General features: G+C 40.4%; 1 protein-coding gene across 4 annotated transcripts in view; it reads left to right on the top strand.

Moving 5' to 3' along the window:
- The window catches only part of EMILIN2 (elastin microfibril interfacer 2), a 79812-nt gene that overhangs the window by 14688 nt on the left and 41659 nt on the right, over positions 1–23465 (top strand). For 3 of the 4 annotated variants that reach the window (XM_061596234.1, XM_061596223.1, XM_061596201.1), the window contains exon 3: positions 21724–21920. In XM_061596234.1, coding sequence (XP_061452218.1) covers positions 21724–21920 — 197 coding nt within the window. The remainder of the gene's footprint in view (positions 1–21723; positions 21921–23465) is intronic. The other variant, XM_061596212.1, reaches the window with a different exon arrangement.

Below are 23465 nucleotides of genomic sequence, written 5' to 3'. Positions count from 1 at the left end.
CCAATCATCTGAACTCAGGAACCACCAACCCACAGTGCCTCCATCTTGCTAGGATTCAGACTCAGTTTATTGGCCCTCATCCAGCCCACCACTGAGTCCAGGCAGTGGTCCAGGGCTTGCATGGCCTCTCCCAGTTCAGATGTTACAGAGAAATAGAGCTGGGTATCATCAGCATACTGCTGACACCTCACCCCAAATCTCCTGATGACCACTCCCAAAGGCTTCATATAGATGTTAAACAGCATGGGGGACAAGATGGTACCCTCAGGCACCCCATAGCACAACTGTCAAGGGGCCAAAAGACAATCACCCAATACTATTCTCTGAAAACAACCCTGGAGACAGAATTGTGGAACAGTCTCCTCGAAGAGGTGCGTATGGCGCCGACATTGTTGTCCTTTCGGCGCCAGGTTAAGACCTTCCTCTTTGCTATGGCGTTTTAATATGTAACTTGTTTTAGTTTTAAATTTTGTTGTAATTGTTTGATTTCTTGTTTTTACATATGTTTATGCTGTATTTTATTATGAGATTTTGAGATGTTTTTGTATTTTTATATTTTGTTGTACACCGCCCAGAGAGCTAATGCTAGTCGGGCGGTATAAAAATCTAATAAAATAAATAAATAAATAAATAATTGGAACCACTGTAAAACAGTGCCTCTGATACCCATCTCACCAAGTCAGCCCAGAAGCATACTATGGTCAATGGTATCAAAAGCCGCTGAGAGATCAAGTAAGAATAACAGGATCACACTGCCTCTGTCCTTCTCCTGATAAAGGCAATCCATCAGGGTGACCCTCTCAATCACCTTTCCTAAGAAGGGGGTATTTATGACCTGTTGGTAATAGTCGCAGACCAATGGGTCCAGGGTGGGCTTTTTCAGGAATGGTCAGATGACCACCTCTTTCAAGGCAGCTGGAACCACTTCCTCCTGCAATTATGCATTGACCATGAGTTTACTTATGTATATTATGTAGCCAAATTATAGTCAGAAGAAGTGTTTGCATTAGGGTTGCCAGGCCCAGCCTCCAAGAGGTCTTCTGTATCTTATAAGTTGTGCAGGAGGGAGGGAGAATTTCACCTTGTGGTTTTTCCCGTTACAGTGTTGCACTAAAACCTGCACTTGGCTGAATTGTCTCTTCTCTTAAAGATACAAAATCTTTCTCAGGCCCTGAGCTTGGCAAGCCTAATTTGCATATTACTTGGAACATAATTAAACACTTGAAGGGCTTCCATATAGGAGATAAACTGAAACCATGGAGTTGTGCATCTTTTTAAAACTGGGATTCGTTCCTTATTGCACTTGTATATAATCTGTATGCAGTATTCCACATTTTGTAAAGCCACTGTTTTTTAGAACAGGTGTGGGGAATCTGTGGTCCTCCAGATATTAGACTTCTACCCCCCATCATCTCTTATTACTGGCTACACTGGTTGGAGTTGATGGGAGTTGGAATCAATTCCAAACTCACCCTGGTTTAGAAGGTTTCTTGAGACTCTCCCAATCTGCTTTATACAGAAGTTTGCTGCTGTATAAAATTGCTTATGTAGGAATCCAGATTTATTAGGTTCCTGTAACCTAATTCCTGGCAGAAATCAGCAATCATGTTCCAGAACTCCTGCACTGTTGAACATTCTCACTAAAGGTGAAACTTACCTGTCTACATCCCTTCCAACATATTGACTAGTTTGGACTGAGTAGGTTAAGCCTTGCAGGGGTAACGTGCCACCAGAACTGACTGCAGTTCTGTATTTGATCAATTATGCCTTCTTTTTCAGAGAAAGATATTTTCATTATATCACCAAGCACTGTGAACGTACCCTAGGATCAGTGTTTAGTAGCTTTAGCAGTTTAGAGCATAGTACCATAGAGGTGTTTTTTTTTATGCTGAAACTTTATTAAACATTTTAAATGATGGTTCTAAGATGCCACAATATTTACAAGAGAACTAGCAAATCTTCAGTGTATGGTACTTAAGGAACTAATGCTGTCAGACACAAGTAACCCTTTTTTGAGAAATATAAGTTGGATTTTTATGAAAAGTAAATCAGCAATTTAGCATTGTTTTATGGAATGAAGAGGCCCCCAAGATCATGATTTTACTTAGGGTTGGAAGTAAGTTATTCAGATAGTTGGCCTGGTTGCTAAATTATTATGCAAAATTCAACTGTAAATTGACAGGTCCTTCTTAGCAGAAAACTTTCATCATCTTTTCTATTTATTTATTTAGACCATTTCTATCCAGCTTAATATACAAAAATACCTTTATATGATGTACAGAAAGTTAAAACAGCAAATGTTACCAGTAACTATTAAATAAAACTATTAAAATGTTACAATAAAACTATTAAAACAGATTGATAAATACTGATATAAATTCCTTCTTTTGACACGCTTCCCCACTCAACAACTCTCAGCATCCTGACTCTCATCCAGAACTCCATCTACCAATCCTGGCTCCCCTAGGCTCAAAATAAACTCGCAGATCACCCCCCAAAAAACTCACAACACAGAGGGTTCCTAGAACCTGCTGATATCACCCTTGTCTCTCACTCTAGAATATCTTTTTTGGACAGGCACCAAGATTGATGGAGCTTTCTCAGGCTGCCCACAGTTGCATCCCATTCAGCACTCAGTCAGCTGTACTACACACACCCAGTTCCAGGCTACAGTAGGTTGTGTTGTGTTTAGTGAGATTTCCAGGGGGTCCCAAAGATGACAAATAGAACACCCATCCACTCAACAGTTCTTTTTCTGTCCTCTGCATACCACTCATCTTCAAGCTGCTTTTTGTAAAGGATAATGGCAATAATAAAGAGCCATATATGAAATTTTTCATAAATCTGCAGATCACAAGAAATTAACCACCTTACCATGTTTGCCATTTTCTGAGAATAGTTCACTTGGAACTTTATTTAGACCTAGGGGGGGCTATATGCCTTACTTTAGAGGATAGGCTTTTATTTGATGGGCTGTCCAGTTTAAAGATAAAGGGTCCTGAAGTTGCCCATCAACAGTTAGCACCTGGACAGCAGGCTGAACAGGCATGCAGATCATCTGGTCAGAATCTTCCACACTATGATCCGATGTACTGTATTTTTATTTACGTTATAGTAATTATTTCTACATTTGGATCTATCTATATACATGTAAATTGTATGCAAATTTGTGTCCTCTCTTGGCCTCTTTTTTGGTGATATATAAATGGCCACACTAATAAGACTGTCCCTGTTAAGTGTTAAGCCCCCCCCCCCCCGCCACCATTTGAATCAAGTTGGGGTTTATCTACTAAGTCATTTAAAAAAGTCTTGACAAATGGCCCACGGTGCCTGGCCATAATGCATATTCCAGACCCTCCTTCCTTCCTGTAGCACATTCATGACTCATTTGCCAGGTTTTCCCATTCTCATTGTGTTAAACTATGTTCCTTCAAAAAAGAAGCATGATTGCCAGAAACCACTTTGGTGACAGGGTTAATCATTTGGATTTTTTTTCCTCATTCAGGGAATGGAAAGAGCATTAAAAAGAGAGAAAGAGGTTTATCCTGCTGGTTCCTGTTGCTAATTAACTGGGAAGGAGAGGAGGAACACATGGGATAAAGGTGCTTTGGAAGGTTACAGGCTGCTTGCAAGCAGGCAGGAAGGGCGCTTTGATAATAGCATAACTGTATGACAAGGTAGAAAGCTCAAGAGTCTGTCTGAAGTTTTTTTATTTCTCTGGAGCTGAATATTCCAGCACACATCTTTAGTACCAACCTGCTCTCTGGATGTCCATCTTATACTATGATATACAAAGGGTGGTGGAGGAAATGCTCTGAGGATACAAATGCAGATAAACTCTACTTTCTTGTTTGTTTTTTAAAACTCAGGAAAATCTTGCATGGCAATTGCAATGCATGGCAATCTTTTTGATAGTATGCATTACATTGAAAGATTTGGGTTGATGCTAGCAACAGACATGCTGAACAAGTTATTTAAGTTTGAGGTCTACAGCTTGCTTCAAATGCCATCCATCCTCCTGATTTCACTAAGACTGCATTTACTTGATTTCAGGAAGGCAGGTTCAGTCATTCAGTGCAGTTCTTATTTCCAATAAATTAAAATGCAGGTGGTAGTTATTATTACTTCATACACTTCTCTGAAGTAATTAATTCATTGATGTTTAGGAATGATTTAGGAAACCAGTGGAAATCCCCAATCAACTTCAAAGGCAATTTTATCCTTTTTTTTCCTGTTTCAAGATTTAGGAAGCAACCTTAAGAAATTTGAGCATGTTAGATGGCTCAGTATTTGGCTTTGTGAGTGTTTAGCTTCTCATGCTGCATAGCCAATAACAGAGAATAAGCTGAATCCCATGAGGAGCAAAATGATTTCATGGCTTGAGAATTTTAACTGCTGTGGATTCACCAGTAACAAATAGATGAAAATAAGGGAGTGGTTCTGTTATATAACCTATAATATTTCTGTTTTCTATAACAGACCATGTCCTGAAGTAATCTAGGGAGAATAGTAATCTAGCCAGGCTCCCTAGATCTAGCTTTGGCTGTATCTTGCATGGAGAAAGAGGGGTATGTCGGTCATTAAAGCTCTGAAGATTATAATAGCTGACTCATGCAGTTACGTCTGTTAACTATAATTAACTGCAAAGAATTGGTTATAAAAATGATCCTTTCTACTTCAGTGCAATTGGTATGGAAAGAATGGCTGAATCAGATTTTCCCTATGCTAAATACATGAGTTTCTTGAGATTAAAGAGTTGTGTCCAATAGCTCAGTTCTAATGCCATGATCCATTGTTCTGAAGCAATGATTCACAAAGTTCAGGCCCCAAAACTTCTAGATGACTCATTGAATGATTGATGAATACAGGAGCAGAGAGAGGAGATACGAGTTTCACTTCCAAAATAGGACTTACAATCTCTAGTTCCACTTGTTTGTGTGCATCTGTAGTTTTACTTCTTACTTGTTTTGTAATATAGTTTAATTCTGATTTACAATTGGTATGATCATTGGGAATGAACAGCTAATGAACTTTATCAGAATCTGTAAGAGGTGATAAAATAATACCTAAATCAACACGCACAGTTTTTTTTAGAAGTTGCTAGTTCAACATTAGAAAACACAGAAGAGAATATTTTGAAAATGTGAGACATGGCACTTGGATCAGTTAAATGGTTCATGGAAATCAGAATACAAATCATGGTTCATGGAATTAGACATCAGTTAGTAGACATTTCACTCTGATTTCCATGAACTGATCATTTAACTGATCAATGAGACTAACCAATTACTGAAATTTAATGTATTTGAAGTTAATTCAAAATGCTGTTAAGATCTCAGTATTTCAGTTCTCAGAAGAAAACTGTAGTCAAATGAACAATGGAACTTGCTTAAATCAATTTTAGTGAATTGATACATATTCTTTAAATATTGAAAAGCTTTATTTATCAAACTTTCTCAGATGTCTTCCTTAGATCTTAGATATAGAAATCAATGTGTGACATAGGTTTATGCGTATGAATCAGACTTGCTAGGTCTAATTCAAAGTAGTTAAAATGACTTTAAATCACTTATTAGTTGTTTCCAGCAGATAGTTCAAAGAAAACTCAGCCTAGCTAAATTACTTTTGCAGTTCAATATTATACAAAAGAGCAAGGAAACAGGATAGTGTGGCCTGGATGTTATATTTTCCTACTTTCCCTTACTCACTACAGGAATAGTTTAGATGTTTTGTGTACTACAAATCTTCAGCTAACTTTTCAGTGTGCACTGTCCTATGTTCCCATGGAACACAGCAGGACTTAACTTCCGAGTAAATATGTATAGGTTTTTTTTTATCCTAATTTCCCCTTTTAAATGTTTAATACTAAATATTTAGTTTTGCAGACATTTCAGCAGAGTTTTCAATACAAATACAATGTTTTATGCAACTTGAAGTTTTGTGCATTTTTTAAAAAAAGAATTGACAATCAAACCAGATAAAATATCCATAGAAGGCTAGATCCCAAACCTGTACAATCGCATTAAATTGGTGTATTCACTAGTTGTATCTGATCCTTCTTGGAATAAAGTTGTAACAGAAAAGAGACTGTAGACAATTCTTTACAGTGCTTTTAATATTGTTTTTAAGCTGGTCCAAAAAGGGACTTTGAAGTAGTTGAAGACAGCTTCACATATTACATTTTAGTAATGATTTTAGTTACGAGCCTGCTGCATGTACTTAATAAATTGTGGTAAACAATTACAGAGCTTGGAAGTAACTGACATACTGGGTAAAGTACCATTAATGTTTCCATAGGAACAACCCCAGTACTGCTATTCTGAATTAGTTCAGCCAACATTTCTATTTGACTATGATCTATTTTTCAGTAGCTGACATGTCATGGAGCATGCAGGAGTCTTCATTTTTTCCCCTACTAGAACGATCACTTCCATGCAGTAAAATAGGTGTTTTTTGTCTGTGCATCATCATATATGAAGAATGCACATGTTGTGATTTGCTGTAGCAGCCAGTTTCCTAACATATATGTGGTGAAATATGTACTTGCACATTTACATATGATGGTGTACTTCTCACAGGATCCCCATCCTACATTGTGGAAGGATAAATACTTCTTCACACAGCATGAAGAATCCGATTTCACAGGAGGCAGTGATGACTATCGACTTGGATGGCTTTAAAAGAGGATTAGAAAAATACAAGGAGGTTAAGGCTACCAATGGTTACTAGCCATGATGGCTATGCTTTGCCTTCATGGTCAGAAACAGTATGCTTCTGAATACCAGTTGCTGGAAGAGTGCTTTTGTGCTCAAATCCTGCTTTCAGGCTTCCCATAGACTTCTGGTTGGTCACTGAGAATGGCATGCTGTACTAAATGGGCCAATGGTCTCATCCAGCAGGCTCTTCTTATGTTCTTAATCATAATTATTGAAGTTAAGATATATCAGTGTAAACAATTTGTTAGGAGTGACTGAGATCTGTTTTCTTTTGTCTGTCCTGCATCTTCCAACACTGAGGGTCCGTCCAAAACTCACCCGGATAATTCACATTTTCCCTATTCGCTTTGTGATTGGGTAGTCCCCACTCTCTTGTTCGTGCGCTGTTTAAAATGTTAAGAAATCCGCTCTTTTTTCGCCCACACATTCAACACGTTGTTTTCGGTTCTTCCCAAAGCCCCACCTCTCACTCCGCCCCTATGAGGCAATTGGTTCTCAATATATGACATGTGCTCTCCCCCCCTTGCAACAACGCACAGGCGCTTGGACGCAAGAGCGCGAAATTTGAATTTGCGAGCCAGCAAGTGAGCAGGCGCAAGGCAAGAAATCCTCAGCCAGGCAGGGTGGGAGTTGCAATGGAGCTTACCCAAGATGGAGCTTTGCTTTGCTTCACTTTGCATAGTTATTATTGATCAGATTTTTCTGACATCCTTGGAGACAGTGCTCTTGTTTTTCTTCTCTCTCCCCCCCCCTTTTCAAACTCGCAATTGTTTTCTCTTCTGGGATGTAGAATGGTTCAAAATGGCAGGATTTTGGGGCGTTCTGACAGCTGATCGTCACGTCGGATCATTTCCCCTTACACTACCTGCTTGCTCGCTTTGTGCCCCAATTGACTTTGCTTGGTTCACCTCAAGCTATAGAGAAAGCTGTCATTTTAAAAGTTGCAGCTCTGGGGTGCAGCCAGCCACTGCTCATGGCATCAAGTTAGAGGTTGCCAGGGCTGAGTAAGGGAGGTGATTTTTTATTCTCCAGGGCAGGCGTTGAGTAGTACAAAATGGGGGGGGGGGAGGAAAGGGAAGGTACCGTTTGTTTTTAACTTTCTAAAATACTATTTTTAGCTTTAAAAAAAGTTTGTGGCTCATACATTTATTGTGGCATAAGCATAACAATCAAATGACGTCTTCGAGAGCCCTTGCTTTTGGTTAATGAGCTTACACTGCTACTGCTCTGTAGTTGCAGCTTTGCTACATCCCCCCCAATACATTGTTACAATTATGGTTAGGTATTAGTGGCCTGCTTTTTAATGTTGTTTTTGGTTTCATAATTATTACTAGATCCCCATGTGTATATTTGCTTGCAACAAGCCTCTTGATGTTGTCCTCATTTCCCCCCACTGACGCTCTGGATGGCTGGATGCTTCATACTGTGGCAGGCTTACAGGTGGCAACCTTTATATATATTTTTGAAGGAATGTTCATGCCAATAGTTTGATTATAGGACTGCACCAGTCCCATGCACCTTCTTGGTAGTAAATCCCATTGAATGCAGTGGGTCTTAATTGATTCATATATATATATATATAAATATATAAAAGATATTTTCCATTCTTCGGAAAATGTATGAGTGCGTTGTGTTTGGATTTTTGTTATGGACTTCAAGATATTGTTATGATAATTTTTAGGACACGTGTTACTGTATATAGTGACTTATTGTTGTTGGAATGTCTTTAACCCTCTGTAAATGGAAAAGAGCCAGTGTGGTGTAGTGGTTAAGGTGTTGGACTATGACCTGGGAGACCAGGGTTTGAATCCCCACATAGCCATGAAGATCACTGGATGACCTTGGGCCAGTCACTGCCCCTCAGCCTCATGAAAACCCTGTTCATAGGGTCTCCATAAGTCGGAATCGACTTGAAGGCAGTACATTACACATCTTTATATTCATTCTCTTTTAGTTAAAAGTTCAGTTCAGAATTAAAATCAACCACTAAAACAGTGCCCTGTGGATTCTCTTTGGTGGGAGGCTCAAGGTCAGATTGTGTTGATGGTGAGGCCTTGAAGTGATCTTGGTGTTTGTTTTATTTTTATATAAAAACCTGCCTTTTTTCCCAGGAGCTCAGGGTAGCATATATGCTTCTCCACCTCCCCATTTCACTCTCACAACAACCCTGTGAGGTAGGTTAGGCTGAGAGAAGGTGCCTGGCCTGAGGCCACCCTAGGAGGTTCATGGCTGACTGGAGAGTTGAACCTGGCCTTACTCCAGCACTCTATAACCTCTACACCACACTGGCTCTCTTTAATCACCTTCCTCTCATGTCACCAACAAACCCTGAGGAGCAAAACCACACTTCTTTCTTGTTCTTCCAGCCACGTTCGTATCCAACTGTAGTCTTCTCTTAAAGGGTAGTTGCTATTGTACTTAAACCAGAGCCAAGAGCGTCTGCAGAAATATTGGGGGTCAGATTTGTAGTCATGGGGGGTCCCTCCTGTGTATTAAAATATATTTGCCCAACAGCAATGATACACAACAGGAATAATGTGATTTCATTATGTTACAGATAATGGACGGTTGTGTGGCCATGGGATTCCCCCAGGTTGTTGGGGTTGTAGATGGATGTCACATTCCGATAATGGCTCGCACCTGACAGGGCGAGGAATTCTTAAACCGCAAGGGTTTTTATTCAATATTGTTGCAAGGGACTTGTGACCATACTGGACGTTTCATAAACATTGATGTTGGTTGGAGTGGGAGAAATCATGACTCCTTTGACTTTTGGAATTCAGCAATCTATCAAGCAATGGATGCTGGGGTCTACGTACCTGGGAACCCCACAATAACAATTGGGGATTCAGGTGCCTCCACTCATCCTTGCTGATGCGCCTACCCAATGCACAGGTGGCTGATGAAGCCCTATGGCGGACAGCTGGACAACTGCAAGATGGGTTTTAATAGAGTGTTTAACCGCTGCAGAAATGTGGTGGAAAGAAGTTTTGGACATTTAAAATCTAGGTGGAGACGTCTAACTGCTTGCCTTCCCATTGCTGAGGAAAACTTTGTTAGTGTGGTAAATTCCTGTGTGGTATTACACAACATCTGTGAGAGCAGAGGACATATTCTGCAGGAAGTATTTGATGCGTCTGACGAGGCCGAACTGCCAGCATACCAGCAGCAGTTCCGCAGAAATGACAGTCGGAGTGCATGCTGAGGGAATGAGCAATGAGGTTAGAACTGCTACAGCCCAGTTTATAATGGACAACAATTTTTAATTCAGGAAACAGCTCTCCAATTAACACCTGTGTAATATGTTCAATGTTATTATATATTTTGTTTTGGCACTATGAGTTCCTTCTTTATAGTTAATTCCAAGTTTTTACCCAAAATCCTTTCTTGTATCCCCAGTTTACATCTCTCCCTCTGATAAAAGGACAATTCAAAGGACTTCTATGCCAAGAATCCCTCCACTTATGTTTGCTTGTATTGCTGCTTTTCCACTAAATCAAATTTATGGGTCTTTTCTTTACTGCATATTAAATTTTCTTAGATATACACACAGCTTCAGTGTTGACATCAACTTTCTGGAAACAGTGATATATGCAGGTCCATTAAAATGCTTTGTAGGGAATTAGTGAAACCTTTGGTTGTGAACCCCTCCCATGGGCAGAAAGAGGACAATGACTCCGGTATGCCCTTTTTTTTCCACTTGGAAAAAAACCCTGAAACACAGAACATCTGGATAAGCAGCGTCCCTCAATCATCCCCACAAAAAAGTTTTCTCTTTATTTATAAACTGAGGCAACAAACAATTGCAATGTTAAGCAGCATGTGTGTAGTGCGGTTGGGAGGACAGAATGGCTTGAAGGACATTCTGTGCTTTCTAACCCCTGCGCAGGTCTCCTTGGTTGCAGGGCCAGCCTAAAGTTAACCAGCGCAGTAAGTGTCTATATGGTTACATGCCCTGCCACAAGTTCAGACCTGGGCAAGAAGCCTATTTCAAAGGGGCATTGTTGCCCACCAGCTGCCAGTGGTGCACAAGGAAGCTTGTGATTGTGCAACTGTAGCAAACTGAGTAGGCCCTACACAGCTGCTGCAGACTGTCTGCAGTAGAAGGAAATGTCAAACCAATATTGACATTAGGAGTGTCTCTGAACGTGCTCCTTTTGTCTTCTTTTGTCTCAGTTCTAACACCCTTTTCCTCAATGCAATTTATGCACCTTCTTGCTTTATCATGGTTCTGTTGGTTTACCTTGATACCTGTGGCAAGGTTCTGCTTTTGTAGCTGTAGGATCGCCTTTGGATTGCGATGTCCCAGTCATCTGTGCCAAAGTTCTAGGCTGGTCTCTTCCTTGTCCACCATGGCCGTGTTTGCTTGTTCAGCTGTAAGACTCAGTTCATAAACACCATCATTTTCATAAGCTAGTGCAAACAATTCATCATCTTTGCTCACTGTACACTTTCCATCCTGGAAATGTATTGCAAATCCTTTCTTGTCTAAAGCTGAGATGCTCAGTATATTGCAGTTTAAGTCTGGGACATATAAAACATGATCTGCCACATTTACTATGGTTTGATCAGGTACCTTGCACCTTAGAGCAATGGATCCAGATCCATTAATGTTCATATATTGACCATTGGCAGTCTGGATTCTTCCTTCAGTATCACTGTTTATTTCATCAAATAAATCTTCATTATAACAACTGTGATTTGTACATCCACTGTCTAAAATCCAATTGTTTGATTTTTGTTTGTAATTATTTGCCACAAGACCTTTGTGCGTTAAAAGGAAATTTCTTCCTTTGCTTTCTTTGGATTCCTCTCTGCAGGGTGCTTTGGGAAAGCATGCTCCCTTTGTTCTCTTTGTTTAAAATTGGGAGAGCTGCCATTGACTGTTGAACCTTTGGGTGAGTCACAGTCCCTAGCCAGGTGACCGCGCCTCCCACATGAAAAACAGCATTGTGATTGGCTCTTGGGAGGGGCTTTTCCCTTCCCTTTATCCCTGCTAGCCATGTAATTTGATCCATTATCATTTGAGTCTCTTTGGATCACACATTCCTCTCTTAATTTTGCAAGAGCTTCCTCAAAAAGAATCTCAGGGTTGCGGTTTAAAAGAGAAATAAAAGGATCAAATCTCTTTCCAAGAGATCCCAAAAGAAAACCCAACTTCTGTTGGTGGTTAAAATCAAGCCCAGCCAATCTCAATTTGTTGAAAATAAGCAACAAGGAAGTGATATGTTTTTCACAATTTTCCTTTGTCTGCAATTTTAAATTCGCTATCTCTTTAATCAGCATGGTTTGGCATCTAAAGCTTTGAAATCCGAAAGCTGTTTGAAGTTTGTCTAGCATGTCCGAGGCAGATTTACATTCATTTATATAAATAAGCTGATCATCCCTCAGAGAATCAAATATTATAGCTTTTGCAAGAGAATCTTTGTCCTGCCAAACACTAGCTTCTTGGTCATTCCCTTCTGGTTTAGGTTTTTCGATACAGCATAGAGCTTTCTCTGCAGCTAAAATAATCATGATTCTACTCCACTGGTCAAAGTTAACAGCGGATAGTTCAGGCATTCTTCTTGAAAAATCTCTGCTTTGCTGATACATGCTTCCTGGTCTGAGAAGAGCTTTTGTTATGCTAAAACAACTCAAGGAAGTAACTGCAGCAAAAATTAGTCTCTTTTAAAGTTGGTGCCTGATACAGAGCAAAGGGGAAAACAAAACACACAAAAATACTTAAAATAAAACCTGAAAAATCTGGCTTAATTCTCAACTATTTCTGGGCAACATAACCTGTTCGGTATTATAAAAATACACACAGAAATAGGAACTAATTTGGTTGGTCCTATTTCTTAGCAGAGTTGTAAAAATACAAGCAGCAGAATGAGAATATAAACCAGCCCACCTTCCCTGGGTTTAAATAACAACAGGCACAATCCTTTAGGTAAAAGAAAAGAATGTTTACTCACAACCTCTTCACATGTTCAGAAGAAGATAGGCTCTAGCTTAGAAGAAAGAAAAATATAGAAGTCTCAATCCATCTTGGTGTTTGTAATGATGCTCTTAGAGAGAGCATCATGCCATGCAGCCTCTCTCAAAGGTAGGAAGATCAGCAATGGAGAATATTCAAAAATCCCCCAGGACAAAGGAAGGAGGAAACCAGGTAACTAACCCCGCCCATAAGGAAGTTACATTGTGTTAAAACAGGTACATGGGATATCCCCCAAATATGCCTTAAAGTGACCATGCAATATTTGCCTATTCCAACAGCACTCATATGCTGTGGACAACCTTCTGGAGACATGGCGAGAGAATAATGAAAATACATTAAACCGGTTTATAAACCTTGGGCTAATCACTGTCTGAGCCTACCCTACCTCCCAGTTATATTATGAAGATAAAAAGGGGTAAGCCACACCTGTGTGTGCCTCCGAATCCTCCATGGAGGAAGGATGAGGGGATACAACATTGAACCATGTCAATGTACCATGTTGCACACATGCCCTGCCATTTCTCATGGCAGTCAGGCTCATTTTTAATAGTTTATAAACAGATCGAAGGACAAGTGAGCAATTTTCCCGACATATATTTACTGCAAAAAGCAGAACACCAGAATGTCTTTTAAAAACATTGGAGCTAAGCTTCCAACATTCCTGCTCCACTACACCACTGACAACAAAACAATGAAATAAGGGTACTATTCAGGGGGATGACATCAGGTGTCAATACCACTAGGCATCTGCCAAGATCCATGCCCAAGTAAGGGGCCCACTGCTGCCCCTCCTCCTCCTTGCAGTTGTGCCTCGTTCACCGGATTTCTCAAAGCTTGCAAAGAGTGACAAGGGGAGGAGGAGCTTGCACTTGTCTTGCCATCATCCTGTGGATGGCCATGCAGGCCCCAAACTTGGGGGGGGGTTTCTCAGAGCAGCTTGCATATGTCAGTGATAAGTCCATCCCTTCCCTCCAGCTTGCAGTCTAGAAGATACAGCACAAAAGGAAAAGGGATGGAGAGGGAGGAGAAAAAAAGAAAAGCAGGCACTATTCCTTACTTACAGAGTTTTTAAAAAGACCCACTGGAACTGAGTGCTTACAGTTTGAAAGCAAATGGGCAGTAGTGACAGTGCCAAGGAAGTTACCACGAAAATCCTATTCGTAGGGTCACCATAAGTCTGGATCTACTTGAAGGCAGTCCATTTCCATTGCTTTGCCTGTCTGGGATATGTCCCTGAACTGTGATAATGACTCCTATTTGCCTGAATAGAGCAAGGGAAGAGGTGAGGGTATGTGCGTGCAGAAACCTGCACTGAGCAGTGGGTTCGACTTGATGGCCTTTTCAGCCCTTTCCTACTCTTATGATTCCATGGCCTCTGACTTTTGTGTGGCTGGCATATTGCCTGTTATACAAAGCTACGTGTTTCCCCGATTTTCCCTCTCCCCCCCCCCTCTATTTTTGCTTGATCTAATTTTGGCTCTGGCCTCACCCGCCACTGGCTGGTGACCCCAGAAGGTTCTCTACTAGGGAGTGTGGCCCTTTGGCAAAAAAAAGGATCCCCACCCTTTCTGAAAAAGGCTGCTGCCAGGAAGCGCCTGGTTCTAGCACAGACCTCTAAGGAATGGGCTCGGTAAGGTTGGCATTTTTTGACTGAGGAAGAAATGAGGGTAACTGAAAGAGGGGCTGTGCTTGCCCTGGTGCCTCCTTGTCTCCTGTTGCTGGTCAGGCTGGGAGGGAATTCTTAAGAAGTTTACAGGTTGAGTTCTCTCATTCCTTTTGCCTGGGTTATGTAGACCCTTGGTTAGATCCAACAGGGTTCTTTAAATGTCATTGGTGTGAGAGAATTTTGAATATGGATCTAGTGGGTGGTAGTTTTTCTAGATTAATTTATGTTATGTTGGGTACAAGGGGTCGTATTCAATGCTAATCCCACTCAAAGTAGACCCATTGAAGTTAATACACAACTAGTTTCGGTTCATTAAATTTAATGGGTCTACTCTTAGTTGAATACAACCCAAGGATACCATCTTGTGCTGGTAGATGTCCATCTAAATGATTCTGCTGCAGTGGTTTGTGGATCATAGCCTGAAGGCAGAGTTTAATTTTTAAACAGGAGAGATTCTGAGGCTAAACTCTGCCTGGAAATTAAACCCTGGAAGTCTTCAAGTGTTGGGGCTAGTTGGGGCACTCTGCACATTACACAGCCCAACAAAAAAAAAATGTTTTTTTAGTTGCCAAGGATGTTTGAATGACTTTAGGGTATTTTGGGGGTGCTAAATCCAAAAATGACATTAGTTTTGCTGAATTGGCTCTAGTTTTTGAGATAATGGATACCCCTCAAATGATGATTGTACCCCAATACGACCTGTAGCTGCTGACATATGCAGCAGGGTTTGGTCTGTCTTTTTACTCTTGAACATTGTTTTGCAAGTTTATCCATTGCATATAATATCATATTGATACTTTTTTGTGTGTGTGTGAAGAGGAATATGAGTTCATCACGAAGAGGCTGCTTAAACAATCCTAATGCATTCTGCTACAGTAGGGCCCCACTTATACGGCGGGTTCCATTCTGGACTCCCGCCGTAAAGCGGAAAATGCTGTAAAGCGGAACTGCATTGACTTTAATGGGGCGCGTTGTGTGAAAATGACGCAAAAATGCTGCAAAAGCGGCAAAATTGGCTTCAAAATTGAAAATGAAAGCCGCCGCATTAGCGGAACGCCGGGAAGTGGAGTGCCGGGAAGCGGGGCCCTACTGTACATTTGTGGCGAATACACTCTGCAAAAACAAAGAAACGACCTGTAGCTGCTGACATATGCAGCAGGGTTTGGTCTGTCTTTTTACTCTTGAACATTGTTTTGCAAGTTTATCCATTGCATATAATATCATATTGATACTTTTGTGTGTGTGTGTGAAGAGGAATATGAGTTCGTCATGAAGAGGCTGCTTAAACAATCCTAATGCATTCTGCTACGGTAGGGCCCCTCTTATATGGCGGGTTCCACTCCGGACCCCCGCCATAAAGCGGAAAACTCTGTAAAGCAGAACCGCATTGACTTTAATGGGGCGCGTTGTGCGAAAATGACACAGAAATGCTGCAAAAGCTGCAAAATTGGCTTCAAAATTGAAAACAAAAGCCGCCGCATTAGCGGAACACCGGGAAGCGGAGCGCCGGGAAGTGGGGCCCTACTGTACATTTGTGGCGAATACACTCTGCAAAAACAAAGAAAAAACATCGCTGACTTTGTAAAACAAGCATATCTTGTTTATTTTGGAGTGAAGCTTGGGCTCCCCATAAGGTTTGCAAAACCTGTGTAGAGTGCCTACGACAGTGGAAAAATGGAGAAAGGAAACGCTTAAACTTTGGTGTGCCTATGGTGTGGCGAGAGCCGCAAAACCATTACAATGATTGTTATTTTTGTGTTGTGAATGTGAAAGGCTTCAATCACTACAAGAAACATAAGTGGGAGTATCCTGATTTGGACTCAGCAAGGCAACCTGTGCCACACAGTGAAGACGTTCCCATACCAATGTTTACCTCACTGCCTGACCTTCCATTGTCAGATGTCGAGGAAATGCTGGACATGGAGTGTAGCACAGGTGGTAGCCCTGGAAGTGGATATGAAGAAGCTTTTCAGCACCTGAGCAGTTCTCCCAAAAAGAACTCAATGATCTGATACGAGACCTCAGTCGGTCAAAGCAAGCATCTGAACTTTTAGCATCCAGGCTAATGGAAAAGAACTGTCTACAGCCAGAAGCTAACATAACAGCTTATCGGACAAGAGAGGAGGGACTTCTTCCATACTTCAGCCAAGATGAAGAACTTGTATACTGCAATAACATTCCTGGACTTCTTCTCCAAATGGGACTACCGGAATATCGACCAGAAGATTGGCGGCTTTTTATAGACAGCTCCACCAGAAGCTTGAAATGTGTTTTATTGCACAATGGTAACCGCTATGCATCTCTTCCAATTGCTCACTCAACAAAACTTAAAGAAGAATATGAAAATATCAAAATGGTCTTGCAGAAGCTCTGCAATCATGAGCACCAGTGGTCTATTTGTGTTGCTCTAAAGATGGTGAACTTCTTGCTTGGGCAGCAAAGTGGATACACGAAGTACCCTTGTTTCATCTGCTTATGGGATAGTAGGGCAAAGCGAGATCATTGGAAAAAAGTGACATGGCCTTCAATGGAACACATGACTGTAGGTGCAGCAAACATCATTAACAAGCCATTGGTTGACAGAGAAAAAAGCATTCTCCCACCACTCCATATCAAGCTTGGACTGATGAAGCAATTTGTTAAGGCCTTGGACGAAGATGGTGATTGCTGCAAATACATTTGAGATCGTTCCTTGGACTGACTATGGAAAAACTAACCACAAAGCAGACAATTATGAAGAATTGGTGCAAAACATGCTCACTAACTTTAAACATTTGGGTACTAATATGAGCATAAAGGTACACTATCTCCATAGCCACTTAGACAGATTTCCGGATAATCTTGGTGATTTTAGTGAGGAACAAGGGGAGAGGTTCCATCAGGATATAAAGGTGATGGAGGAAAGGTATCAAGGCAGATGGGACAGACACATGATGGCAGACTACTGCTGGAGCCTCCAACGTGATTGTCCTGATGCCCCACATAAAAGAAAATCGTACACACAGCGTTTTTCTATGCATTAATTGTGATTATCTGAATCAGCTTACTTTGTTTTAATGTTATTGTACTGAATACAATGCTATTAGGTATTTCATGTGTTTACTCTTGTATGATTTGAGACAGTTTCCATGTCATTTGTGGGTAGGCTATGCCTGACCATTAAATTTTTTGAATTTGTTATGTTTTTCAATGGGGGCATCTATTATCTCAAAAATTAGAGCCAATCTAGCAAAACCGATGCCATATTCGGAATCAGCGACACAAAGTTACCCTAAAATCGATCAAACATCATTGGCAATAAAATTAGTGTTGACCAAACTTTTATCTGTCCACTTTCTCCATGCCATGGATAGTTCTATACACTTCTGTTATGTCACCTTGTCTTGTCTTTTCTCTAAACTAAAAATCCCCAAATGCTGCAACCTTTCCTCCATTCTCTTGATCATTTTGGTTACCCTTTTCTGTAACCTTTTCAGCTCTACAATATAATTTTTGAGGTGAGGCAACCAGAAGCATACAGAGTATTTTATTTATTTATTTTATTTTTATTTATTTATTAAATTTATATACCGCCCGACTAGCAATTCCAAAAACAGTTGCACTGTAGCTTTGTATGATGGCATTATAGTATTGGTGGTTTTATTTTCAATTCCTAGCATGGAATTTGCCTTTTTCACAGCTGCTGAACACTGGATCAACATCTTCATCAAGCTTCTGTAAATGCATGTGTCTATTGGGAACCTGAGTGTGTTAACCTGTCACCCATGTATCCCATTAAACACACCTACTTGAGAGGAGGGGGATCTTTTGCTAGGGATAAACCAGGTGCTTTGCCCTGAAATGTGCCTAAATAGTGTGTATATAACCTTAAGAAATGCACGTCCAAGCCAGGTTAAAGCAACACTTTATTTTATTGAAAAAAAAGTGAAGAATAGCAATACAAAATTACTGGGTTCATGGCAGCATCCATCATTAATATATTAACCCATTCATAACTTTAAACTAAAGAGAAAAAAGTCCCTACTGCTATGAGAAACAACAGGTAGAAGAGATTACCTACCCTAGGCCCAAGGGAGTGGGCAGTAGAATACAGCTGAGGTGATGCGAAGGAGCTCTGACCAAAAAGCAGGAAGAAATCTCTTTGCCTCAAGATTTGCACCGAGACACAGACTCCCTTCTCAACCTGTGGCCTGAAGTCCTGTGCTGTGTTCCTTGAGAGCGTAGTTACACATGTTGGAACTCAGATTATGTAAATAATAAATATTTTTACAGTCATGCTTATATAAATATTTCCTCATACTATGTTCTGATAAGTATCTGATTTCACAGTATGGCTGCACATTATTGTTTCTTCTACATTTTAAGTGTGCCCTTCATTCTTGGGGTAGTCATGGTCCCCTCTGCTGTTTTCACTCTGAGGGGCAGATTAGGCTGAGAGACAGTGAGTAGCCCCTGGTCACCCAGTAAACTTTGTAGCTGATTTCCATTTTAAAAAATTAATTAAAACAATTTACATGCAGGCTAAGTTTATGAAGTAGATCCACACAATACATTTAAAGCACATCCAACTTGCATTTAAAGTGCATGACTTCTCCCAAGGAATCCTGGGCAGTGCAGTTTCCCCCTCATGGTTATAGTTGTCACCACCCTTAACAAACTACAGTTCCCATGATTCTGTGGTGGGATTCATGTGCTTCAAATGTGTGTTGAATGTGCTTTAAATGAATGGTGTGCTTTTGCTCTAGGTATGTTGTGAGTTCATTAGTGAAATGAAAAGAACAATTTTAAAAGATACTTTTTTAAACAGGGGAAGGGCTGTAGCTCAGTAGTAGGGCATATGCTTTGCATGCAAAGGTCCAAAATTCAATTTCTGGAAAAGACTATTGCCTAGAATCCTGGAAAGCCAATGCTAGTTCATGTCATCAGTACTGAGCTAGATGGTACCAAATGGCCTGTGTCAATATAAGGCACATTCCTTTGTTCCTAAAAGAGGAAATAGACCCAAGGGCCACAGTGACTCTGAAATTTATTTATGTATTTTATTTACAACATTTATATACTGCTTTGTTGTAAAAAACTTCAAAGTGGTTTACAGAAGGAATTAAAACAGTACAATTATTGGCAAAAACAGGTATTTAAAAACGTTCAAAATAAAACCAACAAAAACATAAAAAAATAACTTCTACATGTCTGGGTAAGCTTTCCTTTAAAAAATTGTTTTTAGAAAGTGCCAAAAAAACTACAATGAAAGTGCCTACCTAATGTCAATAAGAGGGGGTTCCAAAGATTAGGTGCTGCCACACTTAAGGATCGATTTCTTACAAGAGCAGAACAAGTACTATGTGGCACCCATAACATGGAAAGCACACCTTGAACATGGCCTGGTAGCAAATCGGCAACCAGTACAGATTTCAGAGGGGAGATATTACGTGCTGATAGGGTCTATATCAGCAATTGTATCACAGCATTCTGCACTAACTGCAGCCCCCGGGTCAGGTTGCGCTGCATGGCGGGTTCTGTGACCTTGGCTAACTAGCTGCCAGGATTTTTTAGTTTTGATTTTTGATTAGGAATCCTGGCTGGTTGTGGGATGCCAAGTGTTCTGCCTTACTCATAGGAATCTTATGGTGGTTGGTATGGTATTTCATTTAGGAAATCATCACTGTCTTTTATTTTTATTTTTCTGTTTGCATTTCATTTACCTTTAACCTCACTCCCTTACATCCATAGAAGCAACAACAGCGGTTCCATGCACCCAGCTCAATCCCCTTAAACCCACTGGTGATGCACCTTGTTAGTTGCATGACAGTTTGTTTCTTGCCCAATAGTGGTAAAAGAGAATTCACATGCTGGGAAGTGTGGCTGCAATTGCTGTTGTTCCCAAGCTACTGCTTCTGAAGGTAGTGTTTTTTCTCTGTCAGTTATTACTCACTGGAATTGGTCTGGCTGTCAGAATGAGTTTATAGCGGCCCACAGGGTAGGCAGAAAGGGGTAGACAATCTTTCATTCATTTCTCAAACCTCTTTCTGAAGTGAAGGGTCAAATCTGTAAAGATGCCATATGAAAAGGCAGGGGCAGGGCATTCAAGGCACAGGGTTGCTAACTCTGCTTGGATATGGATATCTTTGCAAAGGATCCCTAGTCATGCCTTACCAACAGTACAATCCTAACCATATCTACTCCAACAAGAGAAATGTTTTTGTTTGAATGGTATGCTCCAAGCTACTGTGGTTGATGCTTAATGTATCATGATTAATGACATCACTAGGGCCCATTGTGGCGCCCTTCCCTGGCTCTCCCTGTCAGGTTCCTACCTGCGCGTGGCTACTGCCTGTCACTAGGCACCACCAGGGACTCCACCAGTCCGGACTGTCCTTTTTTATTTTTTCTCTCCCCGCTCTAGCACAGATCTCAACAGATCCCCCTGCTAGGCAACCACCAGTCACGTCCTAATACTAGTATTCCCAGAGACTCTGAATACTGGTATTGTTATTCTCTTCACCGCTGCCACCATTTGTTACAGTTCCCCTTCAGCCTTGGTCATTACCTTACCCTCCCTTCTGGTCTGTGAAACCCCAGCCAAGGATCAGGCCTTTGGTAAACCAAATTAAGTATTTATTAAAGATAACAAAACTAACAAGATTAACAAGATTTCTTCTTAAGGCACATAAGCATATGGTTTTACTCAATACTAATCCGAACTCCACCCCCCTCCTTCTCCACTCTCTCCTGGCAAACAACTCTCTCAAACCCCACCAAACAACCCACTCTTTCTCTTCTCCCCCCAGATTCCACTCTCTCTCTTCCTTTTATACGTTCAGCCATTTTAAACACTCAGCCAATCATCTAGCATTCTACTGCCCATTCACTCCCCCTCCTCTTTCACTCCACTTACCATGTATCTTCTAAACAACAACACTTACCATATATACATTAATATAGGAACATCACACCCATCCCTGAAATGTCAGGGTTCGGGATGCTTCTGACCTGGCAACTCTACTGCTCATCCCTTAATATAGATCATTTTTGAATAAGTTAAACAAAAAAAGTCTGAATACCAATTCTTGGGGGGCTCCACTTTCATCCCTCCATTGGGAGAACTGTCCACTTATTCCCACTCTGTGCTTCCTGTTACTTAACTAGTTCCTGATCCACAAGAGGGCTTCTTCTTTTATTCCATGAATGCTAAGCTTACTTAGGACTCTTTGGTCAGATAATTTCCTGTTCTGCCATTGTGCTTCCTTCTCTATAAGAAATTTCTTGAATTTTTGTGTGTGTTTTATTTCAGAAATACAATAAAGATCTCTAGAGTATTTTAATGCCACCCATTTTTATTTTATTTATTTTATTTATTGCAGGTATCGTACAAGTTTCAGACCTAAATATACAGTAGCATATAAAACAGTAACAGAACTGGAATGGAGATGCTGCCCTGGATACATGGGTGTAGATTGCAAAGAAGGCGCACCACAAGAGCCAAGGCCTGTTGTTTATCCAGCAGAGCTACCAGCAGATGATATCAAGACAAGCTTGGGTAACATTTCTTTGGATCTTGGTATGCATGACAGTGCGTGCTATTTTCCTTGTCTGTATTTTGCGTAGCACTTTCATTGTTCAAAGTGCTTTATTTATACCTGTCTCATTCATCAGTCTCATCAGCCCTGGGAGGTAGGTTATTGTTGCTGCTGCTATCATTTTATATATAGGCTGAATCAGGTGATTTTCCAACACAAAGGATCCCATAGCTGAATGGAGCCACGTTAAATTACTTTTATCTACATTTTTTTCTTGGGAAAGAGTGGGTGCTTGATTTTTGATACATATTTCTGAACTGCATTTCATTACTAGTTCAAGAAGTAAAACATGATTAATCTGTTCCACTGAAAGTGTTTAGCAGACTGAGCTTGATGTTTACTAATCAGGGTACTTCCACATTAAGCTTTCAGTGTAGAATCACTGCACTTTATTTATTCACTTTTTATGGGGCATTCAATTATTGTCATCCTGCATTTTCCCTGTGGTTCTTTTGTCTTTTCACAAACCACAGAAATTCTTATTCCAAAGAATGGAAGAGGAGCACAATCTCCACAGGTTTAGGTGCCTTTAGTGCTACTCATATCTTAACAAGGTGAGGGTTTGAAAAGAACAGTAACAGACTGGGGAAGTGAACTTATTTATTATTTATTAAAGTTATAGCCCTCCCTTCCTCCCAACAACTCAGTACACATTGATTGGGTTGTAACTAATGCTCACCAGTGGGGAGTCTGCTGGGACAATGGGATTTCCATTTCCTCTCCTCCATCCCATAAGCCTCCTACAACTGCTCCTGAGGGTCCCCAATCTTCTGGAGCTAATTTTGAGAGTGTGCAGTGGGCTAGAGGGGATAGGAGAAAAAGAGCAAGCTCCATTGCAGGCACAGAAATTCCTTTTGCCAGCAGAGCTGCAGTGTTGGATATGGCTCATTATACTTTTTTTTATAGATAGATAGATGTGGGTTTTTTTAAAAAACAAACAAACCACTCTGCTCACCATCATTAACCATGTTGCTAAAATGGCGGTAACTGAACGTATTTTTTTAAATTAGTTTTTTAATAGTATAGTATTATAGCACTATAGTACTGTTATAGTATAGTGTTTTAGTATTAAAATAAATTAACATGATGGTGTTATAACACTATACTTTTTCATAAACAAAATAGCCAGGAAAGCATTTTAGCAATAATCAAGGTTAATTTTAAAAATAAGTGGGGGTCATAAAATGGCCTGCACCACAAAGGTTGTAATGAATGTGTGTTGGTCACACCCCAGCAGCTGTATCACACTTACTGATGTAGAGAGAACATAGTGGGATATACACACAGAAAAAGTGCAGTACATTGGCCAATAGTGTGGAAAATTAATTCCATTTGTAGCTTACAACAGAAGAGCAATGATTGGATCATGCTGGGAGCCACTCTTCTGGGAGCATCCCCAGTGTCCATGAGCTTATTTCAGAGTACAGTCTTGTAAATTTATAATATCAGTGATATTTTCAGAGTGCTATATGGAAGGAGCTTGTTTTTCTATTATAAGGATAGAAGTTTTTAATGCTAGTGCTCTT

This window comes from Rhineura floridana, chromosome 1 (genome assembly GCF_030035675.1).
Source record: "Rhineura floridana isolate rRhiFlo1 chromosome 1, rRhiFlo1.hap2, whole genome shotgun sequence".
Lineage (NCBI taxonomy): Eukaryota > Metazoa > Chordata > Lepidosauria > Squamata > Rhineuridae > Rhineura > Rhineura floridana.
This window is presented reverse-complemented; position numbering and strand designations above follow the sequence as displayed.